Source organism: Saccostrea echinata, unplaced genomic scaffold, assembly GCF_033153115.1.
Source record: "Saccostrea echinata isolate AGI-Se365-2 ecotype Australia unplaced genomic scaffold, CSIRO_AGI_Sech_v1 ptg000029l, whole genome shotgun sequence".
NCBI lineage: Eukaryota > Metazoa > Mollusca > Bivalvia > Ostreida > Ostreidae > Saccostrea > Saccostrea echinata.
In genome coordinates this window covers 26,806,839-26,832,244 of record NW_026889778.1, presented here as the reverse complement: position 1 = coordinate 26,832,244, position 25,406 = coordinate 26,806,839, and the positions used below count along the sequence as shown (strand labels likewise).

Here is a 25,406-nt window from a genome sequence, read left to right as displayed (position 1 = left end):
AGGTTTTACTTGCCATGGGCCCAATTGAAAGATTTAGCCCAAAACAGAGTCCGCTGGCGAGGTGTGGTTGCGGTCCTATGCTCTCCAAGGAGCGAACAGGAATAAGTCACGTTAACCAAAGCTGGTCTAACTGACCATGAAATCTGCAGATGTTATTTCTGATTTCAGTAGGTAAAACATACAGATATCGAACAGTGATCGATCTAAAAAAAAATCCAAAAACAATACAAATATGTAAAAAGGGGGTAAAAAACACAGACCCCTGGAAATTCCAGAGGTGGGATCAGGTACCTAGCTAGGTGGAGTAAGCATCCCCTGTTGACCAGTCACACCCGCCGTGAGCCCAGTGTATTGCCAGGTAGACGGGACTGTCCGTAGACAATTCAGTATAAAAACAAAGGCTTAACAATTGGTATGAAACAAGTCAGCCAAAATACGACTTAATAATAGGTTATTTTTGCTAAAAGTTTCATTAAAACGACCATAAAATTTGCGAAATGCTGACTTTCAACGAGGTTGTTGAAATCCCTGTAACATCAACTTATCAGTGAATAGCCTGCCTCGTTTCAAAAATTGATCGTACTCAGAGCAAGCTCTTGAGTATCGAATAAGTTGGAGACATAAACACCATAAGAAGGTAAATTTTACTGTAACAAAATCTGTTGAATTTGATTCACAAGTTTCAGAAACAAGCTAAAATATGACCACAAATTTACGACGGATCGTCGGCAAACAGCAACCTAAAACGAATATATAGCTATCAGGTGATCTAATTAAAGACAGTTAACACTATAGATAGTTCGGAAATTATGGAGCTTTGTGAGGTTTTGTTTCTTTATTCTTCTAATTATTTTTTTTCATTTTGGACTTTCTTTGATAATGAAAAATTCCTACTTTTAGCTATTTTCAAAATACAATTATAGCTTTCTTTGAACTTCTGGCATTTTATTATTTACATATTGGCTGTTTGTGTCTCAAAATTCAATTTGCAGCTTCGCATGAAATATCACAGCAAAAGTCGGTTTTTACTCGCCTTTAAACCAATAAAAGTCTGTGCTCGTAAAGTACACGTTTCTGATCATTCTTTTATTAAGCGCTACGTAACTTAAAACTTTATCCTCGTGGCACTACACCTGATATCTATATAACTTATAATGGATCAATTTATATCTATAAACGCCATTTTTACATTTATATCACATGAGACGTTTGCTCGAGTGAAATCAAATTTGGATATGACTGCTTGACATCCGATTAGCCTATGGAATTTTTTTAATTCTTATTTTTCTTTAACTGAAGTAACAACCATTTTCATTATTTTCATGTTGGTAAAACGCCGAACGGAAAACGGCAAGAATAAATACTTAATGATTATGTCTGTTTTTTAGTTACATGTACTTTCTTTAAGTGAACAGTGTTCAAGTTGAAGATCTAGACAAACAGAAGAAAAGAAGAAAATGGGTTATGTTAATTTTTGTGGTTAATACAAGGGTTTCGTGAGTACAGGAACAAATAAAGTATATGTGTTAATGAAAATGTTATCAGGAATGCTTACTTCTCATTAGCGCAAATAGTGAATACCAAACACAGATATTTTCGTCTCGATGCTTGTCATTTTCTTCTAATGCAAAACTGACGTGTTTGATAACTACGCTGCCATCAGGTAGAGTTTCTACGGACCTGCATTTGTTTCACAAATTTCTGTAATTAAGGGAGTTTTCGTAAATTTTATCATTGGCTTTGAAAAAAATTATCAAATAAGCAGAAAAATTATAGAGAATGTTACATGCACATTTGTGGGCACTGATAAGTATAGTTTATTTTATGAATTAAAATGAAAATAAATGGTTGACAATTATTTATTGATTGTTTATTGTTTAACGCCGAGTCGGCAATATTTCAGACATACATGTATTTCGGGAGGGGGTTGACATTGAATTTTTTTTTTTTTTACAACATATTTAATTTGTCCAATGTAATAACTTTATATTAATCAACATCATTCTCAATTTGTTGATCAACATCCTATCCATATGTGCCACTGTAATCAAGATCCGACAGAATTTTGTTTAATCAACACTAACAATCATAACATTGGAAAGAAGACATAAAAAATACAGTATATCCGGGTTTTTTCGCGATGAATCTAATTTTCGCATTTTTTTGCGATCATTTTAATTCGCAAAAAATAAAACACGCGCAAATTATATCGGCTATCGTGTGCCACAAAAACGTTACCTTTTTTTGATTTTTTTTTTTAAATCGCAAAAAATATCTTACCAAAATAAAAACTGTACAAATCTACCCCTTTTTCGCAAAATTTGCAACACGCGAAAAAAAAAACGGATATACGGTAGTATATGTTCTCTTTACATCTTATAATCTAATATGATTGTTACCAGAGTATATTGTGCCTTAAGATTGCCAGGAAAGCATGTACGAAGTAATTTTAAAAAAAAAATTAAGCATAAACCTGGCTTTTGACCTCTTTATAATTTTATGTTAATTTGTACATATACATATAAGTTTATCTATAATGGCTGATGCTTTATGATTGATTTGAGGTGAGAAAAGGCTGGCAATATCATCATTCATTTTTTTAGATTGATATTATTTAAGTTCAAAGAGCAATTAGAGATAAGAATTAAAAAAAAAACAACTAAGAATTCAAAATATATACATGTAGCAGTACATATACATCAAGTGAATATAATGTATATAATTTATTCAAAGTTAGTGTTTCTTAAACATGTATGTAAAGAGGCAAGGATCTTCTTCTATACAAAGTAAGAAACCAGATCAAAAGATGATTTTAATATGTAGTTGAACAATACCTTAAAATAGTCAATATCAAAACTGAAAGTTTCCGTGGACAAAACCCACCCATCCTCATCAACATCATTGTTGTTGTCATCCCCATCAATTATCTTCCTCAGTCAAAAACTGAAAAATATATGTAGGGTAGTAATATGATAATCACTTTAGTTATCTCTTAAAATGTATTATGCATGGGTCAACAATGATTGAACACCACATTTACAAATCTATTACAACTTCATGATACCTTATGTGTATTCTCCTGATCCTTGGAAACTTCTTCTTTTTATGAACAACTGGGACAAGTACATTTATAACATCTTCTCAAAAAAGTACCACAAGTATCCTATTCACAGATGTCTCTGTAATGCATACTGTTTACTTCTCCTCCGAGACTGGTGTATCATATACTATTGACTTCCTGATTTCTGTGTCATTTGCTGCTGACTTCTCTTAGATTTCTGTATCATATGCTACTGACTTCTCTATGATTTCTGTATCATATGTTGTTGACTTCTCTTAGATTTCTGTATTATATGCTGTTGACTTCTCTAAGATTTCTCTATCCTATCCTATTAACTTTTCTTAGATTTCTGTTTCATATGGTTTTGACTTTTCTTAGATTTCTGTATCGTATGCTGTTGACTTCTTTAAGATTTCTGTATCATATGCTATTGACTTCTCTTAGATTTCTGTTTCATATGCTGTTGACTTCTCCTAGATTTTTGTATCATATGCTGTTGACTTCTTTTAGATTTCTGTATCATATGCTATTGATTCCTCTAAGATTTTTGTATCATATGCTGTTGACTTCCCTTAGATTTCTGTTTCAAATGCTATTGTCTTCTCTTAGATTTCTTTCTTCTCTTAGATTTCTGTATCATATGCTGTTGACTTCTCTTAGATTTTTGTATCATATGCTGTTGATTTCTCTAAGATTTCTGTATCCTATGCCATTGACTTCTCTTGGATTTCTGTATCATATGCTGTTGACTTCTTTTAGATTTCTGTATCATATGCTGTTGACTTCTCTAAGATTTCTGTATCATATGCTATTGACTGCTCTTAGATTTTAGTATCATATGCTGTTGACTTCTCTTAGATTTCTGTATCATATGCTGTTGACTTCTTTTAGATTTCTGTATCATATGCTATTGACTACTTTAAGGTTTCTGTATCATATGCTATTGACTTCTTTTAGATTTCTGACTTCTCTTAGATTTCTGTATCATATGCTGTTAACTTAAATATGTTAGGTTCCATTTTGTATACAGTGTATATTTCTGTTATCTTTTCATTATTATGCACTAAAATTAGCATTCAAATCGTAACAAATATATTATTGTTTATTTCAACAAACAATGAGAGACTCTTTAACAAACAGGAGTAATTCCATAACTTTCAAGTTTACTATCATTAATAACAGCTAAGGTGTAACTTGTGTCCTTTTTCTATATATCTACACAATACATTTTTATACAATATAACTTAACTGATATTTAGTTGATTCATATTCCTAATGTTATATACATAGTAACAATTTTTTTTTTCTGCACAAATGTTCACAACACTCTAATGTAGCCATTTATAAAATCCAAATACAAAAATAGACATTTTATGTACTACAAGGTCACTTGATTTGGTCAATATGTGATTTGTTACTCTGGATAAATATCAGCTGATTTCCATTTCATCATCGTCATCATCCTGAGAAGAATCCGAGTCCTCCCGTCCAAAATACCACAACTCTGCTATTGCACACCCTAAAAAAGTATGTTTCAAAACATTACACAACTCTGCTACATGTATTGTACATCCTAAAAATTACATTTCAGAACATTACACAACTCTACTATTGCACATCCTAAAAATTACATTTCAGAACATTACAAAAATTTTACAAACTATTACATTACATTCATGCATGACCTACATGCATACAAATAATTTTTTTTGAATGGACTATGTATGTAGAATAACTAGTAATTGGTGTAAAAAAAACATTGCAACACTCATAACAGTACAGTAGTTGTCAAGAATGATAAAAAAAATTATTACAGTAAAAACATGCTTATAGTGAAGTGCCTGGGATGAACAATTTTTATCTGATATAATAGAGTATGTTACAACCAAAGAGTTCATAGAATGTATTAATCTGCAAGGAATAAAAGTAATGTTGCTATAAACGTGGATACATTATAACTGTGTTTGTTTCAACCGTTTTTATTTTCATTTCATTTTTTTTTTCATATACATGTATATACAGCATTTATTTCATAATGGTATTACATGTGAAATAGGGTCAGAAGGGGTGATATCTTAGAACACACTGTCTGCATTAAAGCAACTTCAATAAAACACCATCAGATTGAAATTTACAACTCTTTTTGTTCCCCATTCCCCCTACTCTACCCCATTAAATCCCCCAAGAAAAAAAAAAGAAATATACATACTTTCATTTTCATACTCTGCAGGTTTAAACAAGGTGTTTAAACCACAAATCAGTTCCACATACTGATGCTGGACAACATAGTGATGTTCTTCAAACTGGCCATCAACTTGGCTGAGATTATGTAGGAATAATGTCCCCTTCTGAAGAACTCTTTTGGCTTCAGAAGATTGATTTAATTGATACTGCAATAAAATCTTGTGCAAAAGAAGCACTGTTGATTTCTGCAGCTGAAATGAAAATAAAAACAACTGTAATGCTGGTTTGAATATGTAGTAAAACTTGTCTAATCTTGACACCGCTGGTTCCATAGAAATTGGCAGTATTACACAACATTCTGGATTAGAGAATATTTTACTGCAAAAGGACTTAATTGTAATGGACGAGATTTTGAAATACACAGCATCCAGATTAGACAAGTTTTACAGTACCTTAAATGTATGTAATGGATATATGCTGAATACTGTTCTATATGTAAAATTATCAGACTGTTTGAGGCCCGTTAGGGCCGAAAACAGTCTGATAATTTTACATATAGAACAGTATTCGGCATATATCTTACTTAAAACATTGCTATTTAAATGTCCAAAAGTTACCTGGAGGAGTCCGATAATTACACAATAGGAGTTCAGGCACCAATAGTTTTCTACCTGAAACCATCTAATAAGTAGACAAAAGAAAAGAGAAAGTTTTTTTTTCTTTAGACAGCAAAATCAGTGAGTGTACTCTTTTGTTTCATTCATTCAATGGCAGTCGTTTGGCTTAGTAGGAACTATGGACAGTGGTCAGATGATGAAGGATTTTTTATGATTCGGAATATTTTTTTTTTATTAAGTGCTTTGACATTGATACAGATACAGTGTTGGATGATATCTTCAAAATGCATTTAAAGTAAAAATGCGGACTTTTATCTAAAATTTTGATTGGATGATATAAAGAAAATCTTTTTTTTATACAAGATTGAAAAAATAATAATTGCAACTATCTGTCATCTTTGTGAGACATGATACTCTACAATTTGTTTGTTGAGATATGAAAAAAAATCATATTATACAACATCAAATTAGTCTTGATAACTTTATACCAAATAAATTTTGAAAATAAAAGGCTAGTCATCCAGTAACTATGTATGTTGTTTTGACAGACTATCAATTGAAATCAAGACAGAGACAAGATTTTTAATTCTTCTGCCCAATTCCCAGGAGATATAGATAACACCTGCTATATCAGAAATGCTCTAACAGCTTCCCACACTGAACTCATCAATTAATCTTTAACTGGATGCATGTTCACTCATTACTCCCAAGGAATGAACGAATTTACACTATCTGCTGTGTGATGCACTGTTTAAGTCTGCATTTTTTTAGAAAAATAGAAAATGCATATTAATGTCATTGCTTGAAAACAATTTCTTTTTTATTTATTACAAAGCTTTATATGATGGAAAAAAAGTGTAATCTTGATGTAACACTTTTTAATAAGGTTTCTGCATGACTCAGATTTGTAGGGACTATCTACCTAAAACCATTTTTTTAATACTTGGCAATTTTTTTAGTTTAGATGATGAGATTTTAAGCTGCAATTCACATTTTTCTTCAAATTTACTAACTGGCAGTTTCTTAATTCTATGTTTCAAATCTACATGAACCCAATATGACTAAGTCAATAAAAATGAAAAAAAAAAAGACACCTGTAAAATGATGAAAAATAATCTAATCATGATGAAAATATCAAGTGCGCATCTTTAGATTGTGAATTATCAGTGTCCAAAGGATGTATTCACTATTACAAAAGAATTGAAATATAGGAGAGAACAATTTCCCGGAAAAAGTGACATTTAAAAATCAATCTTTATTTGTGGTCTTTTACCGAATATATGTCTAAATTTTTCAAATTTGTATTTTACAACTAAAATTTATTATTTACAACTTTACAATAAACCTCCAAAGTTGGCCGAAACACAAATTTATCCATTAAAGCATTGATTTTTGCATGAATTTTGGCCAAGAAGTCCTTCAGGGCAGGCCTGCCCCTAAATAAAATTGTGATATTTTGATAGGTTGGGATGTAAGGAATAATTTAAGATAGGATTTTTTTAGGGGCACCCCTGCCCTAGGGTCGAAATCCACAATAAACCTACATGACTAAGTAAACTTGATTTTGACAATCTGCTTCAAATTTATACCAATCAATTTTATAATCAGAATAGCTCAGTTGATATATGAGCTGACTATTATATCGTTGGTACTTTCTTTTTAAAGTTGGGGGTTCGAATCCACCTGGTGCCACACTTTTATAGTTTTAGATTTTCGCCTTTCCAAAGACTATTCTAAATTTTTTATAGACTTGTTTATTTTCCTTCAATTATCTATCCTTTATGCATTTCCATTCTTGATATAAGAAACACTAGAGAGAGATCAAATGGTAACTATCCAATGTACAGTTGTCAGTCAGGCGGAACAAATCTCAGTATAAGCACACTTTCTCCGAGGACAAGAATAACTCACTCTGTGTTACTCGATACAGGTATTTTCAGCAAAATTGAGCTGCGATGAATTTCAATTGTATATATTTCTTAGAATTTAATCACATTGCTTTTATTCAGTCTGTGCTACTAGTGCTTGTCTGGGTTACATGTAGTATGTTACGTATTGCTTGAATTATTTGAGCTTAATATATTTAGAATAACATACATGTACTTTTGTTTTCAGTCAATGTTCTAAGATCTTAAGTTTTGAAACAGTAGGGCTACAAATATCAGTAACTGTACTCCCTTGGATTTCATTTAGGCCTATATAATTTGCACACATTAATGGCATGTTTTTATTATATCCACGGAAATATGTTGTAAAATAAATAGTCTAGATATGAAGAATAGAATTCCAGAGACAGTGGATATTACCATTATGTACAATGAGAAGTAAAGAAAAAATATCAACTATTACATTTGAAGATAACAAACTCAGAATATCAATGAAAGTGTTCCTCCTACCTCTACTCACTGAAATAAAGATTTATGAAAAACAAATTGTTACATGTATTCAGCCTAATGTCATTAATCAGAAGGGAAATCGACAAGCTTTTTGTAGAGAAAAAACCAAGCCCGGCCCTATAGGTCAGATCCCTATTTATATAGAAGTGAACCTTTTCAGACAAATTCATGCAATAGTCTCTAAGAACAGGTCCTTACAAAGTCACATCTACAGACACAGACATGCTGATTCCAATAACCCCCCCCCCAAACATTGTTTACAGGGGGTATAACTATAGGACTCAAAAAAATGTCTGAAATTCTTGTTAATACATACAGCTTTTTTTTTTTGGGGGGGGGGGGGGGGATAAACTTTCAATGCTTTAAAGCTCATTATCATCTGAAGTCTTAAAATTCCAACCTGAGATTTACATTGTGTATCCAACAGAAGATTCATTCCTTCTTTATTATGACTCCCAACACTGGAAAGGCATCTTAAAGTCTGGGAAAAAAATGAAGGCAAGAAAATTATGTTGAGTTCAAAAGTTTTCGAAAAGAATGACCCTCTACTCATTAAAAGCAATTTTTTTTTGCAATATTGTCAATTTTTAATACAATACAGGGTTAATACAAATCTTTTTTGTAACTAAAATGCATACAATTTCAGCTTACCTTGCGGGGCAAAATTTGACAGTGGCCTTTTAACTTGACATTTTTAAAATGGGGTAATAGTCATTTAAATTTAATGCCACTGAGAGTTAACTCCCTTATCAGAGTATCAATGAAGCATAACAATTGTACATTTATCTCCCTTAGCATAGGGTCCTTCTTTCTTATGTGTGGAATATATTTACCTTTGCTGCAAATTCTACCAAGATCTCATCTGAAAACAAGGCTACTGGTGAAGAGCACAGCTGATATAGTGGCAAAAGAACACATTGATCTACCAAAATAAAGTAGACATTCTTTTATATATGTATGTCTTCTCTTTTTTTTCTTGATACACTAATTTTACAGGCGAAGAAATTTTAAAACTGCATCATCAACATGACCAAAGAAAGCAATTAAATTTTATATTTGTCGAATACCCAATATTTTTTTTCAGTCCACCATACTTGACATACTCTACTCTCAATTAATGAATCCTTCTTCTCCAGTGGAAAAATAACTTACTTGGACAGGAACAAGCCATCAAAACAGCTTTCTCATGCTTATTTAATGAACACATGGTGTCTAGCCCTCCCAAGACAACAGCTGGGGTAGATGAACATTTCAAACAATTAGAGAGCACACCTTTTCCAATGACTGGAAGTATGCTGAAAAAAATTAAATGTCCATATGAAACAAAAAGATCACATATTTCCAAATGACAGGAAGGAATTTGAAGTATATGGAAAAACATTTGATTTTTAATTTCAATTTTGATTTAAGGACATAAAATACAGTCCTGGATGTGTCAGCAAGATTTTACGTTCAACTTTTTAGACATTTACAAATTATGAAGAAATTATTCTTTCTGGTCAGCTTGTCAAGTTGACAAGTACATACTTTTATTGTGCAGGGTTATCAAATTAGCAGATGTTTAATTTCACTTAATTTTTTTATCTGGACTTCTATTAGCTGGTTTTTGAATTTGTGTAAATATAAACTCTTCAACCTGCATATAGTGACCAATATACCATTTATTTACTCTTCCTTGAATTCACCTATAGCAAGAAACAGTAGAAACTACCATTGCAAGATAATTCCTACCACAGCAAGTTACAGTTGAACTTCGGTATCTTGAACACTGATGTCTTGAATACCATGGATATGTCAAAGTGACTTGGATGTCCTAACCACTTACATGTATTCTTTAAGTATTTTAACCTGGATATCTCGAATCCTCGTTATCTCGAAGTCTTTTCTCTGTCCCTTTGAGTTCGAGATAACAAGGTTTGACTGTAATTCTGTACAGTATCATTATTTACTGAGACAACATATATATATGTACGAAACACTTACCGGGCTAGCTGGTCATCTCTGCAGTTCTCACTTAGAACCCTGATGATACTCAATGCCTTGTGTACTACCCATTCATTATATTTCTGTAAAAGGAAATAAGCTGCATATGATCTTTATGTAGCAATACTATATAGATTCCTTAGTTTACTCGAGTACTTAAATTGAGAAATGACTCATAAATATGCGAAAAAATAAATGGCGAGTTGACTGTTGATGAGTTTTACATGCATTTAAGCAATTAAAAAATTAAAATCAAGTGATTTAATATTGTGAGTGGTGCTTCTCACAGATTTATATAATAATTTATTTCTTGCGTGTATTTTTATTAAAAGAATATACAGTACCTTCTCTGCATAAATCAATGTATGCCACACTTTCCCGAGAGCTTCCCCCCTCACAAGATGCCTTATGAAAATTAGCCAGTCCAATGGTAATTCAATATCTTATCAGCATAAATTAATATACATATCTCACCCTTGCCTTCCCCTTCTTAGATACTCTATGATGATTGGTCAATCTGATGATAACCCAATATCTTATCTACATAAATCAATATGCATGTCTCACCCTTGGCTCCTCCCCCTCACTAGAAGCCTTGCCAGGATTGGCCAGTCTGATGATCTTGCCTAACATATGACAGTCCAGCACACTCTGTCTGACACTGTTAGTGCTGCTTTGACTACTGGATATGGAGCTTAGAGAGGAGGGGGGATTATCCTGGTCCATCTCCTCTTCCACCACCTACACGGCAATTTACAAATTCTAATGAAAATAATGTTAGAGTAGGAGCTTGTTTGTCATTTTTATATTACTTATTATAACAAAATGATATTCTGAGTGAAATGACTTGACTAAATTTTTCATAATTTTGACAGAAGGTACTTTAAATATAGATGTATTTTTTTGATTTCTTTTAAATATAAAAAAAGTAGCAGAAATGTTATGCATGGAAATTGAAGAATATAATTTACACAAAGGATTTCTTCTTGTATAGTTAGCATAAATTTCCACATTATTTTATGGTATTCATCTAACTGTCATTCATGAATATTCTTTCAATACCTTCTCAAAACTCGATACACTGGAGTCTGATAAGACGTCATCAGAACACAACAGAATGTCCCTTACAGCATCACAATAGAGAACAAGTTTATATAAAACAGTAAGAGCACTGAGAGCCTGCGACTCCAAACTATTAGCATAGGCTGCACCATCTCGCAACAGTGTGTTCAACGAGCTGCTAAGCGAGTCCATTGTACTATCTGATGAGCTGGAGGGTCCAAATGAAGACGATGAAGAGCTCTGAGGACTCAGTAGGGTCTGTCCTCTTTCTACGTAACAGTTCATCATCTCGATGTAATTGGACAGGTAGTCATTAAGTAAGGGTAAAAACAAGAGGGCACTTTGGCTTTCAGAAGACAAGCCCTGTGGTTGTAAGGAGCTTGCTGATTGCTCACTTGATATGTTAGCATGAGACAAATCCAGAAGAGAGATGAGAGGTGATTGGTTACTACCACTCAGAATGCTGTGTATGCCTTCCATTGCCCTTGAGTAACTGTTTGTTGACACTATGGGCCTCAGCTTTGGTCTGTCAATAGCAGGCTTTTTGTCAGACATTCTGTAAAATTCGAGTATGTCATGTATATTAATTTTCAAGATTGAACTTTTTTTCAATCTCATGGGCAGAACAAATCATTAAATTGATATACTAATCTATGATAAAAATCCCATCTGAAATGTTGAACCCCTCTTTAGAACAAGAGGCCCAGGGGCCACATCGCTCACCTGAGCACTCTGGCTAGGAAAAAGCAAAAAGCAGAAATCAGTTCAATCTTGAAAAGTTTTGATATAAAAGTGGTTCGAGGAGGGGGGGGGGGGGGGGGTTAATTTGAACTTGAATCTATACTTCAAAGGGATGCTTTTGAATTAATATGACAAATAATGGCTATGCTGTTCTTAGGAAGACAATTTTTATTGATATATCATTTATATTCCTTTGTATAACTATGATCCCCTGTTATGGCCCCTCTATTCTCCTGGGGGGTCATGATTTGAACAAAATTTGAATCTACATTACCTGAGGTTGCTTGCATTTAAATATGACTAATTATTGCTTTCCAGAAGAAGATTTTAAAAGGCTTGCTTTTTCCTATGTATTCCTATGTAAAACTTTGATCGCCCATAGTGGCCCCACCCTACCCCTAGGGTCCTGATTTAAACAAATTTGAATCTACACTACCTGAGGATGCACCCATAAAAAAACAATCATGGCTTTGCTGTTCTTGAGAAAAAGATGATTTTTACAAATTTTTCCTACATATTTTATGTAAAACTTTGATCACCCATTGTGGCCCCCACCTTACCCCCAGGGGTCATGATTGGAACAAACTTGAACCTGCACTACTTGAGGATGCTTCCATATAAATTTAACCAATCATGGCTTTGTTGTTCTTGTGAAGAAGATTTTTACAGATTTTTCCTATGTATTATTATTTAAAACTTGGATCGCCCATTGTGGCTCCACCCTACCCCCGGGGGTCATGATTGGAACAAACCTGAATCTACACTACCTGAGGATGCTTCCATATAAATTTAACCAATTATGGCTTTGCTGTTCTTGAGAAAAAGATTTTTAAAGAGTTTTCCTATATATTCCTATTTAAAACTTTGATCATCCATTGTGGCCCCACCCTACCCCTAGGGGTAATGATTTGAACAAACTTGAATCTTAACTACCTGAGAATGCTTCCATATAAATATGACCTATCATGGCTTTGCTGTTCTTGAGAAGAAGATTTTTAAAGAGTTTTCCTATATATTCCTATGTAAAACTTTGATCGCTCATTGTGGCCCCACCCTACCCCGGGGGTCATGATTTGAACAAACTTGAATCTACACTATCTGAGGATGCTTCCATATAAGTTTCATATTTTCAAGCACAGTGGTTCTTGAGAAGAAGATTTTTAAATGATGCCATTCATTTTTCATGAATTCATGATTATCTCCCCTTGGAAGAAGGTGTGGCCCTTCATTTGAACAAACTTGAATCCCCTTCACCCAAGGATACTCTGTGCCAAGTTTGGTTGAAATTGGCCCAGTAGTTCTGGAGAAGAAGATGAAATTGTGAAAAGTTTACAACGACAACGCCACCGCCGCTGACAGACAACAGACAAATTTGGATCAGAAAAGCTCACTTGAGCTTTTGGCTCAGGTGAGCTAAAAAAGCAAAAGTCACATATAATATACACCCCATCCTTCTCAGGAAAAGGAAAAAAAATGGATCTGTCCTATGATATGAATATGAAACATAAAAAAAACATATTAATATATAAGATACCAAAAATATTCTACTTTATATGGACAGTAAATCTTTACTCAAAGTGCTGCAAATAATGTATAAAGCTTTTTATTTCGTTTACTAGTACATGTAGTATACTTAACTTTATATTTGCTATCTTAATGGTAGAACAAAAGTGTGAAATTAACACTATATTGGAAACAGCTTCAATAAATAAATTGACAATACAGAGAAGCTCTGAGCATGAACACAGACTCTGTTAAGATTATGAGAAAATAACTGTGATTTTTATCTGTATAAGGTATTGATGAGGTCATTCAATAGAATTAAAGATTTTATACATTCTGACTGCTGAAACATGTAAATTCAAGATGAATTTGCATTAAATACTATTAATCAAATTATGCTGTCAGTTTGATAACAAGGGCATTTTGGTTGGGATTGACAAAAGCACATACCTTTTGGTTGGGAATGATGAGATGTACAAAAACTTTACCTGGAATTGATGGGGGAATAGACCTTATGGTTTGGATAGACACGGAGAAGGGCATTTTTGTTGGCATTGACAAGGGCAGACCATTTGGTTGGCATTAACAGGGGCAGTCCATTTGGTTGCAATTGGCATTAACAGGGGCAGACCATTTGGTTGGCATTGACAGGGGCAGACCATTTGGTTGGCATTGACAGGGGCAGTCCATTTGGTTGCAATTGGCATTTCCAGGGGCAGACATTTGGTTGGCATTGACAGGGGCAGACCATTTGGTTGGGATAGTCGGGAGGCATATACTTTTTGGCTGAGATTGACAGGGGCACAGACCTTCACTTTTGTTCTACCACGAAGATAGCAAATATAAAATAAGGTATACTAAATGAAATAATAGAAGCACTGACCTCTTTGTTAGGACTAACAGAAGCACAGACATTTTGAGAGGCACAGACCTTTTGGTTGGAATTGGTGAGAGCAGTTTAGTGCTGTCCCTGTCAAACAGGAAGGACTGCAGATCCATGGATGGAGGATTCATCTGGAGTAATCCCATTAGCCCTCTGTCTGGAATGCTCCCTGGACCGGGTAATCCTTGTAAACTCACCTCAGAGAGCTTAGACAGGAAGTGGTTACCAGTAACAGTGCCTGTAAATAGTTGAATAAGGAAACAAAGAGTTAGGAATTTTAGGAAACAGTTGATTTTTGTATCTCTTTGTAGGAGTTATACACGAAATCACACTCAAGTTGGATATATTACACAATCATAATACTGAAGATGTACAATTTTCTTCATGAAATCTTTTTTGCTATGTACGCAGTCACAAGCATGCGGTGGAAATTTGTCACAACGTACATCAATTGCATTTAAGATATACAACTGCATTCCAAGAAATTTGTGCAATTTTCTACCCTGTGGATTGAACATAAATTGTGATTCTTCGGAATTATGACCACGTGGGAAAAAAAAGTATGTTTACAGTATGTACGTGAAAATTGTTTATTTTACTGTTATAGAAAATAATAACAGTATGTACTGAATTATGTTATATCATTATCACCATGATCACTACACATAACTTGTATTCAAGGAACATTTCATAATGACCTTTTCTTTAACTTTGTAAAGAGCTTCATCTAACTGTTTTAACATTTCCATTAAGTTTAATGGAAGACACATGTACATCAAACCTGATACGTTCTGTTTGTATTTATGTGCAGAAAAAAAAGACACAAATACTCTTTCATATAAATGTAAACTTCTCTTAAACTATTGAGAAAGAGAAATTTAAATGCCTAAAGGACAGTAACTTTTGGCAATGTGTGTCAAATGACCTAAATTCAAACTTGATCTATAAGTCATCAACATAAAGACACATACCAAAAATCAGCTCATTATGACGAAGCACAGCAAAAAAAATCGGGAAAATGGTGAAAAATTTAAAGTTTTCAAAACCTACTGCCCTCTGGCTGATAGTGGTGTCTCGGGCTGATATAGAATGTAATATGGAAAAGAGTATGTATTATTTTCTATATACGTAGTCTCATTGTTAAAAGTCATTCCCTTCATTTAGATTATCTCTGATCAACCTGTCTCTTTTGACATCTTATTTATGTCCCCCACATCTTACAATTTCTTTTCCAACTGTTTAAGAGAAATTTTTTTTAACCTTTTGATGGTTCCACTTTAAGTTGAAATCTTCTATTTCTGCCCTTCTTCTCTGTTTCCTCCTTGATATCAGCAGTTATTGCTGGAAAAAAAAATTTTTAAATCAATTTATGATTATGAAAATTAAGTCATATTTGAAATTAAAAAAAATTTATGAATTTTTACTCAAAATAAGATAATAAAAAATTTTTGGTACATGCACATGATATTAAAAATTATCAAAAAAAATTTTAATTTTAATTTTTATTCTGTAACAACTTTCCCCCAAAAGACCTGCACCTGAAATATTCATCTTACAATTACAAAATTGTCTTTAATACAATGGCATGTACTGTCAAAATACAGGCATACCAGCATCTTTCATCTCCACATCATCCTTTTTACTTTGTGCAGGTTGAACAAGCTGAGATCCCTCCTCCACTAAAAAAGACTTTGTACTCGGGAACCCGCTCCGTTTTCCCTTCGGCGACACCACAACTTTTCTGACCCTTGGACTATGGTGTGCCGAGGAAGTTGACGGAATCTGTGAATCTCCTGCAGCAGACACAGAAGTCTCTAAATCTCGACATTTCTCCCTTAGCTCAGCCAAGTCTCGCTCTTTGAACTGCAGTTGAGTGTTGAGACTCTGTATCTCGGCCTTGAGCTGCCTCTCTCTCTGTGATTGTTCCTTCATTTGTTGCTCAGTGAGCTTGAGTTTTTGTTGTTTACTTGCACTGAGTTCTGCTTCTTTTGTTTCGAGTTTCTCTCTAAGAATTTTGTTTTCTCCCTCCTTAACATACAGTTCTTGTTTTATGGATTCCATCTGAAGGAATACCTCAGCAACTTAAAACATTCATTCAAAGCACCTGCTCTGTCATTTTTTTTTTTTTGGTTAATTTTAAAAATATTAAAGTTCATGTGTATTTTAACACACTTTATTTTTTAATGTTTAAACTAGATTTTTTTGAGAAAATAGACTACCTACAGAAGACTACAAAAACAAAGAAAAATTTATACCTCAACTTTAAGGAGATCACATTGCTGTTTGTAGTTTTCCAGCTCCTCTCTAATGCCCTCAGATATAGGACTCTTCATTCCTAGGCTCTCTGAGGACACTGAGGAGCTACTACTGGAGGACAGATTTGGTTTCCTGTTTGGGGGCTGGAAAGGAATCTCCACTGATCCAGCTAAATAGAAATATGTTTTAAATTTATATGAATGCTGGATTCATTTACATTTGAATTTGTTTGTTGCATGTACATCATTTCCACGTATACATGCAGAATTTAGTAAGAAATAAAAGTGGAAACTTTGACAACTTGGAAACACTGACAAAATTGACAAATGACTAAAATTCGTCAAAGTTTCCACTTGTCAATTTTCACATTCTTATTAAAGAGCAATCACAAATACTTTCAGATCGTCAAAGTTTTCACTTGCCATATTTCTAAAAATATTGAAATTGTCAAACTTTCAACCCTTCAATATAACCATGTTTACAGAAATACAATTTCAAGAAGAAAAGTGTCAATCATTGTTAATAATTAATTGTGGTGCAATCTGCTTAGTATTACATGCTGTGCCAAATAAATTTAGTTTAGTAATAATTCTCTGTGTATACCAGATTTCGAAGAGTTATCATGCGAAGATAAACTGGTGGACCTTCTGCCCGAAGAAAGGGAACCAGGATATGGTGTGGTGCTAGAATTTCTGGAGGAGTTAGTATTCTTAGAGGAGCTGGAATCGGAATGATGAGGAAGTGAAATGTTTGACACACCGGGACCCATTGGGGGCTTAAACGTCACTCTGCCTGAAGGGGTGGAAGTCTTGTGCATGAACGTTGGAGCAGAAGGAGCCTTGGGAAATGTTTGCCGAGACAAAGGGGTGGTTGAGGGGCCAGGATCTGTCCCACGGTGTTTTGTCTGCCCGGTGATGGCTGCCCTGGCCATTTCATCTAACTCGGCAATGTTTTCCTTAAAAAAAAAAATTAACCAGAATTCCAGTTCAGTTTCATCATTGTCACTTGTTCAATCCAAAGAACAAGTTTCACTAAGGGTCTTTTTTGGCCCTGTAAATTTTCTGAAATATCAAAACAGCTCAGTTTTAGTTGAAAGTACAATAAATTTCACTTAGATCCTTGATGACTGCATATCTATTAAAAATGACATAATTTTCTTGCTAGTAAATGTATTATGACGTCATGAATTGCATCATCCTAAAATCCTGAAAATTTCTTTAAAAATGGCCAAAAATTTACGCTGTTTTTCAATATTTTGCATAGACCCCAACCTCTGATCTTAAATGTTTAATCATATAATGAAAGAACTCTTTCATCAGATTATAATCAATGTTTTACTTTTTGGATTGAAGGTTGGGCTCATATTTTAATTCTTTGCTAAAAGTACTCAAATACGCCCATTTTCTTCAAAATTTAAGAACACTGCAATTTCACAAAGCCTGTTTTTCAATACCTAGACTCTCAGAGGAAACTTTTTGATAGGAAATGAAAGCAATAAGTCTCTACTTTATATTGATGTTTGAAATGGGACATTTGGACTTTGTCAGTAAGTTGGTCTATATGGAAAGGGCCATTTTATGGATAAAACGAACCTAGCTCTTTGAATTTTGTGCAATCTGTACAGGTTGCTAGATTAACATAGAAAACCTTAATTATGAGATAATCTTTTATTCTGTAAACCAGCTTTCCATCATTGATAATTTCTTTCCCCTTCCAAAAATACCAGCAAAATAGTTTCATTAACTTTTTAACTGATCTATGACAGAAAAAATCTGTACCATTTTCAGGCAAATCTACATGTAATTAATCGTTAATTTTTCTTTTTTACAGTAGGTCAAAAGTCACTATCCTGGTTAGTTGACATTTTCTGACAATCATTAAAGCTGCAAAATGTATCAAAAGCCTTGCCTCTTTAAGATTAAAAAGATAAAGGGATAAAAAAAAAAGTTAAAGGTCATATCAAAGGTCATAAGGTACCTGACATCCTTTTTGTAGTGTATATACTAAACGTGGATACTTTGACAATGTGGAAACATTGAAAAAATTGACCAATGACTAATAAATGTCAAATTGCCCATTTATCAACTTTCTAATTCCTGTTCAAGAGTAGGGGTGTAATGGTATACTAGCTGGTTTATCACAAAATGTTTTGCTCAAGTTGGTTAGCGGTACAGCACTCCAGAATACCATTTTTTTCGACATGGATTACAAATTAGAATTTGCATCATATTAGTGGTTTACAAAATGTAATACACATGTTTTTTCTAAGACATAGAATTTTGCATTATAGTTGTATGGATCCCATTAAATCCCTATTTCTGTTGATTGAAGAATTACATGTATTCCTAATTAACAATATTACATTAATAACTGATGAGATAATGTTCTTTTTAAAAAAAAATTTGGAACAAAAAATGAAAAGTGTTACATATCAATATATATATATATCATAATACACTAGTTAAAATACCGATATACTACAGTACATTTTTTTTTTGTACCAATACTCATCTCAATTCAAGACCAATGTTAAATACTTGTAGACCACCAATGTTTCCACTCACAAAATTTCTAAAAATGTGATATTGTCAAACTTTCAATCCTTCAATATAACCATGTTTACAGTATTTTTTTTTTTCAGCAACCCCTAAAATAATTTCTAGGTCACAAATTCATTGTCCATGGTAATTTTAAAAAAATACTGTGACAAGCAACAAATGGAATCTTTTAATTTTTTACAAATTCACACAAATTAGGTAAGTAAGCCAAATATTTGATACAAAACAATGCTTACATCTCACACATTCACAAAGTGACCTACATCTAGTTTGATTTGTAACTGGAATGTCTTATTAAGGGTGAATCAATTGGCAAATGAATGTACATGTAAGTTGTTTTAATTCAAGGTTGCTAAAATTTCACAATTTGTCACAAGGGTACATACCAATAGTTGTGGTTTTAATTTCATGCTATAGGGGTGTGCCTTGTGACGGATTCTTTATTGTGTGATCTGATAATCTTTTATTACTATGGGTTTCATTTCATGGAAAAATGATAGTGAACATAAAGAAATTGATAACATCATGTTATTTTCCAATCTACAGTATTCAGAAAACAATAGCTTTTTTTTTCAAACCAGTGTACAATTTCGGACATCATGTAGAGAAAGAGGAAAAAGTGCATATACCTTGAACTTTTCACTTTAACAAGGACCTCCAGTTCCAAGGAATGATCAATTAACAGCTAAAATAACAGGACCTTTATCATACCTTCACTACATAGTTCTAGAATGACATGTACATCAGAGCTATGTTCAAGATCATAGCAGCTAGACTAGCTGCTATGCAAGATATCTGCAGGGAGTTTTGAATGCACTGTATGAATTTACACTTGTTATTCCTATGTAGTGATTAGGTTAGCATACTGAATACTCTAGATCATCACTCTATGTAGTGCTATGTAGTTGTTACAAATACAGCCCTGATCTGGTCCCGGGGCCATAAAACTTAGACGAGCTCACTTTTGATCTCAGTCTCACTTTTCCACTATTAATTCCTTTGGTAAATGTGAGACTGAGATCAAAAGTGAGCTTGATTAAGTTTTATGGCCCCGAAGCCTGAACACACGTACTATCAACTAGGGGTTTTATATAAACAGACCTGTGTCAACATAAAATCGTCATCCCATTTCTCCTCTTCCTCCTCCTCCTTTTCCTCGGTCTTTCTTCTCTTTGCTCTCGGAGACTGATTGTTAGAGCCTTGCATGTTTACATTGCTGGACTGAAGGGGTCTAAAATGAAATGACCTAAGAATAAAGCCACGGTTGATTACACATTCAAATCAGATTCAGATTGAAAAATATCCTATCGGTAATAATCAAACAATGAAAACAAACCTGGTTGTCGTAATTGACATCACATGAACATTAACAGTTACATGTAGTCCATTTCTTTTTTTTTTTCAAGAGGATGACTTGTTTCGAAGGAGACTCAAGAAGTTGTTTAATTTGACTCAATTTCAGTACGTATAAAGATACAGGATATTGGGCTTATGTAACACTCAGTCATAGAAATAAAGAGATTTAATCCTTTTTTTGTCTTTTTCAGTGCAAAATTTAAGGTAGTTTTTAAACAATAAATTTTATGAATGCATTCTGTAGAACTTGCTAAGGACTGTTTAAAACATTAAAGGATATCTGCTCCTCAGTCACGAACAAAAGTTCTTGAAATTATTATTTTATCAAAATCTCAGAATGATGCTTAAATTGAAATTTTTTCATGCAACAATTTTCATGTCGTGCATCTTAATATGAATCAAGGTTCTTTGATGTCTAAGAAATGGTCTTGTACAAAGAAGACATTTGCACCACAATAAAGTACCAAAAATTACATTTTTAGAGAAATCTGGTTTCTCTTAATCAGACTTATCTTGCCTTAAATATTAATGTTTTTTAGCATGAAATAAAATTGGAAGTGATCTGTGTTATCTTGCAATCATATCAAATGTTTTTTACAATATACAATTATGGACTGTTTAGAAGGAAGACATCACTAAATATCAAGTCCGAGTAGAGTTGTCATCCAAGGGTGACAACCCTACTCGGAACTGATAATTTGTGATGTCTCCCTTCTAAACAGTCCATAATAGTTTTATTACCCTAAAGAACCTAAATTTGATAAAATAAGAGTAGAAGATAATTCAATCCTCCTCTTTTCTCCTACCCACTGCTATATATATAATTTCATACTTTTAAAATATGTCAATAGACAACTTTGTTGTCACAATTAGAATTCATTGTTCACAAATCCTGCATATATATCAATTATATAGTTTACGACATTTTATTCTCATCTAAAATGAGACAGCACAATTGTCACCCTGCACGCTCACTTGGGCTTTTTCATTGTCATTTGAAGGGAGACAAAAGAGTTGTCACCCCGCACATGAGGGAGAAATCACAAATTGTCTCCCCGCACATGACATGCTCTAAACCAATCCGATTGACTGTATAATTCTGAAGGATAATAATATGCACTATATAACAATACTGAAGTTGACAGAAGAACTAAAATGCTGCACAGGTATAAAAACATACATTTTTTTTTCTCCAGGATACCTACACCTGTATAGTTTTTAACCTAAAATATACTAGTTTTGTTGATCAATTTTCAATTAGAAAATGCATAATTTGTGCTTTTATTCATGTTTCCTGAAAATATATTTGAGATTTCATAATTTTCCCTATATAATATGATTAAATATTATGATGAACTTTTGAAGAGATAACATGAGTATATATTCACATAACTTCGTGAATTCAGTGACATTTTTATAAGTAATGTATTTTCAATTACATGTACTTAACAGCTGATTTTCTGGATCTGAGGAATGAATTATCTTAAATTAAAAATGGATTGTATTCATATATGTGTACTTTATCCTATTAGCAGCTAAATTAGTGTTTCAGACTATCGTGACAGTGAAATTATTACCTAACTCAGTTGCAGAGACCTACAGCTGACTTTGGCATTAACTTCAGTCAATCTGTAAATAAAGTAGAAAATAAACTGCCCAGGTCTAATAAAACTAAAAGCAGTATTTTAATTGTTGATAAGTCTAGGTGGTGTTTTTCCTTGTTTTTAATGTAAAGTACGCTCGACCCATTGACCAATAAAATTTATTTCAATAATGTTACAAAATAGTATTTTCAAAATAATTCAACTAGAATGACCATTTTTAAGTTGTATTATATTTGTATTATATCTAGCTTTTTTAAACTCTACTCAGAACTTTACTTTTTGATCAAATATTATGCCTACAGTAATTTGCTCACTGAAATGAAGATTATAGCTATGCCATATCACATTTTCAAATGTTTGTGACATTAAGAAGACATTAAGTAATAAAGCTACAATAACAGACTACACATTTCAAACCAGAAGTCTCTGACAAGATTGTGGCTCTAATGATTTTTCACTTTTCATTTTGACTTGGACAATTAAAGAATAATTTATCTACATTTTACTTTTTTGATCTTGTTTCCTAAACATGTACCAAATGTTATTAAAACTAGATAAAACTGCTGAAAAATAGTTGCATTTTAAAATTTCCTAAATAGTTTGGAATTTTTGTATGTGCCAATATCACATGTGCTGATGGGCATAAGTAACATATCAGATTCTGTGCATTACTCTTCAGAGCAAGTGCTACCATTGAAAAACTGGGGCAAAGGTCACAGGATCCAGTCTGTGAAAACAGCGCTTTCTACAATGAATAGGCAATCAATAGGTAAGGCTTACATCACTTCTCTGCTACACCGTAAGAAACGGAATGAAAAAGTTCTACACGCAACATGTTCAAATCAGAGAAAATAAACCTGTACATGTATACTTTAAATCAAAATTTATGTTACATCGAGTTTGAAGAAATATTTAAAGTACTCATTAAAGTGGACGTCGCAGACTAACCACAGAGGCTTTTATATTTCAAACATTTCGATATTGCGAAGGTTGTCCAACCCTAATGACGCTTGTGATTTATTGGAGAGTTATAATCATGGCCTGTAGAATTTTTTTTATACACATTACCTATAACTACCAGGCAAAGGACTGTCTCTACTTGATTCCAGGTTATAAGTAAAGCGCTTGCCTGTTTTACCCGTAATGCAGGAAAATAAAGGGTTATTGGCCATGTCTAATCACCATGGTTTCTTTATTCTCTCTTTATGGATTCCTGTCATAAAAATGATATTCTTTTTACGGCAAATGATAAATCAAAATTGCATAAAATTAAATAAAACAAGGAAAATAAAAAATCCAGATTAACATGTATTCAAATCAAGTTTATCTCTTATAAAATGAAAACTGCTTTAGCTGCATGATATCTGATGTTTCAGCTCAAGGTCTAACTCCTCTATTTTTTTTTTTAAGTTAAGTTCTTCATTTCATTAACCAAATTTGCTTTTTTTTTTACAGGTTAAGATTATAATACATTTCTTAGAGAACTGCAAATACTCAAAATTCAATTTCACTCGTGAATAAAAGTGAACTCTATTAAGCAGTCTAGACGAACTCCAAAAACGGCGTTTCCGGAAGTAAGAAATTGAGACTGAAAAAGACTCCGAAAAAAGAGTCCGCGCATGCGCACACGCACAAAAAATGGCGATTTTTCGGCAAAAATGATGGGTCTACAAAAACTGTCTGTGCAAAGTTTTGGAAAGTATGGCAATCATACCAGTACTCAGAAATGCTAAATAAAAGACTTCGGAAGAGATCGTATTTGTCAGATTTTTGATTTTATTTGCAAAAAAGGAGATATTTACTTTCAAAGTTGACGTTTGAAGTCAGGTCAATTACAGAGAAAATGATACGTTTGAGAAGTAAATATGCATAATAAAAGGGATATATATGCAAAATGGGACAATATATATTGTAACTTTAAAAACTTGACTAAATTTTACACATAAATTAGCATTCCGGTATTTTTATTTGTGTACGGCATCAGAATTGAACACGTAAGTTCTTACCGTCGTTATTTACTGATTTTTTATCACATACGAACAGATATTATTATTAAAACATTTTTAAAACTATTATCTATCAATATGAAATCTTTAAAAACCATTCTTCTAGAAATTATGTCACAACATGTCTTCTAAAAATGAACCTGTGAATATATCTGCTCCATGGTGAAAAATACGCATTTTCTAATTAAAATAAATACAAGCTGGGTGTCTTCAAAAACAAATAAAAGCACCTATATTGTATGAACAACATAAAATTTAAATCAAGGTGACAATAAATCAAATAAGAAAATAATTCTAACCAGCAGTATTGAATTCGATGTCGTATATCCAATTTACTACTATGCAAGAGTTTGAAGCAATAAATAAGTCAATGTCCACAAAATAATTTAATAAATATAATTATCCATTCAACAAAAATTAAAATAAAGTCACAATGCACTAAATACAGCCATTATGCAGCCGTATATTTGGAGAAAGCGAACGACAATCCATCTTTTGTTTACATCGGAGGCCATTTTGCCGCAATGCATGATGGAGCCAAAGACTTCATTTTCGGAGTTCACGCCGTTTTTAGAGTTCGTCTAGACTGTTAAGTGTCAGTTGAGTTATTTATTCACGTCTGATTCATCACAATTTTCAGTCATCACGGTTATAAAAAAAATAACTTTCAGTTTAACCTTAGAATTAAAGACGAGTTTTCAATCCTGGTGAATTAAACAATTAGGCTATAGATAATCACTTTTGACTAATTTCAAAAGCACTGCTTCAGAAAACCTGAACTGCTGAAAAAACAACACATTGAAGAGAAAATTCGAAATACCTTAAGTACTCCTTAGAAAATAAAGCAATTATCAATCTCAGTTTTGTACAAAATACAGCAAAACAATGAGAAAAATTATCTTATGTCAAGTTTTCTTACCAGACAGCTGTTGTTTCTCAGGATTACACCCACGTCATTGTCAAACAAGACAGTTCTTGGCAGTAAGTTTAAACAAGTTAGTATTTATTAAATTTCGAGTTATCAGAGATATGATTCTGGTGTAATAAATAAGACGATATATAACATAGATCTTTGCTTCTTCGTTAATCCGTATGTTTCTCCAAATTAAACACATACGCCACTATTTTTCTTTCAATTTCATGAACTTAGCCTGGCACAATTCAGAATTGCCGCCATTAAATTATTGTCAAGTCGT

The 25,406-nt window shown here is 33.0% G+C and overlaps 1 protein-coding gene across 1 annotated transcript; it reads right to left on the bottom strand.

Moving 5' to 3' along the window:
- Positions 1 to 4,145: 4,145 nt before the first annotated feature.
- On the bottom strand, positions 4,146 to 25,354 carry LOC133195753 (ATR-interacting protein-like). Its single transcript, XM_061331679.1, has 16 exons — positions 25,130 to 25,354; positions 23,273 to 23,417; positions 20,346 to 20,475; positions 17,290 to 17,641; positions 16,686 to 16,855; positions 16,041 to 16,491; positions 15,691 to 15,771; positions 14,479 to 14,668; positions 11,304 to 11,859; positions 10,809 to 10,982; positions 10,242 to 10,324; positions 9,411 to 9,553; positions 9,092 to 9,180; positions 8,659 to 8,739; positions 5,271 to 5,496; positions 4,146 to 4,580 (listed from the first exon to the last, which is right to left on the bottom strand). The coding sequence occupies exons 2-16, from the start codon at positions 23,374 to 23,376 to the stop codon at positions 4,492 to 4,494; spliced, it is 2,919 nt and encodes a 972-aa protein (XP_061187663.1). The 5' UTR covers positions 23,377 to 23,417; positions 25,130 to 25,354; the 3' UTR covers positions 4,146 to 4,491.
- Positions 25,355 to 25,406: the final 52 nt, after the last annotated feature.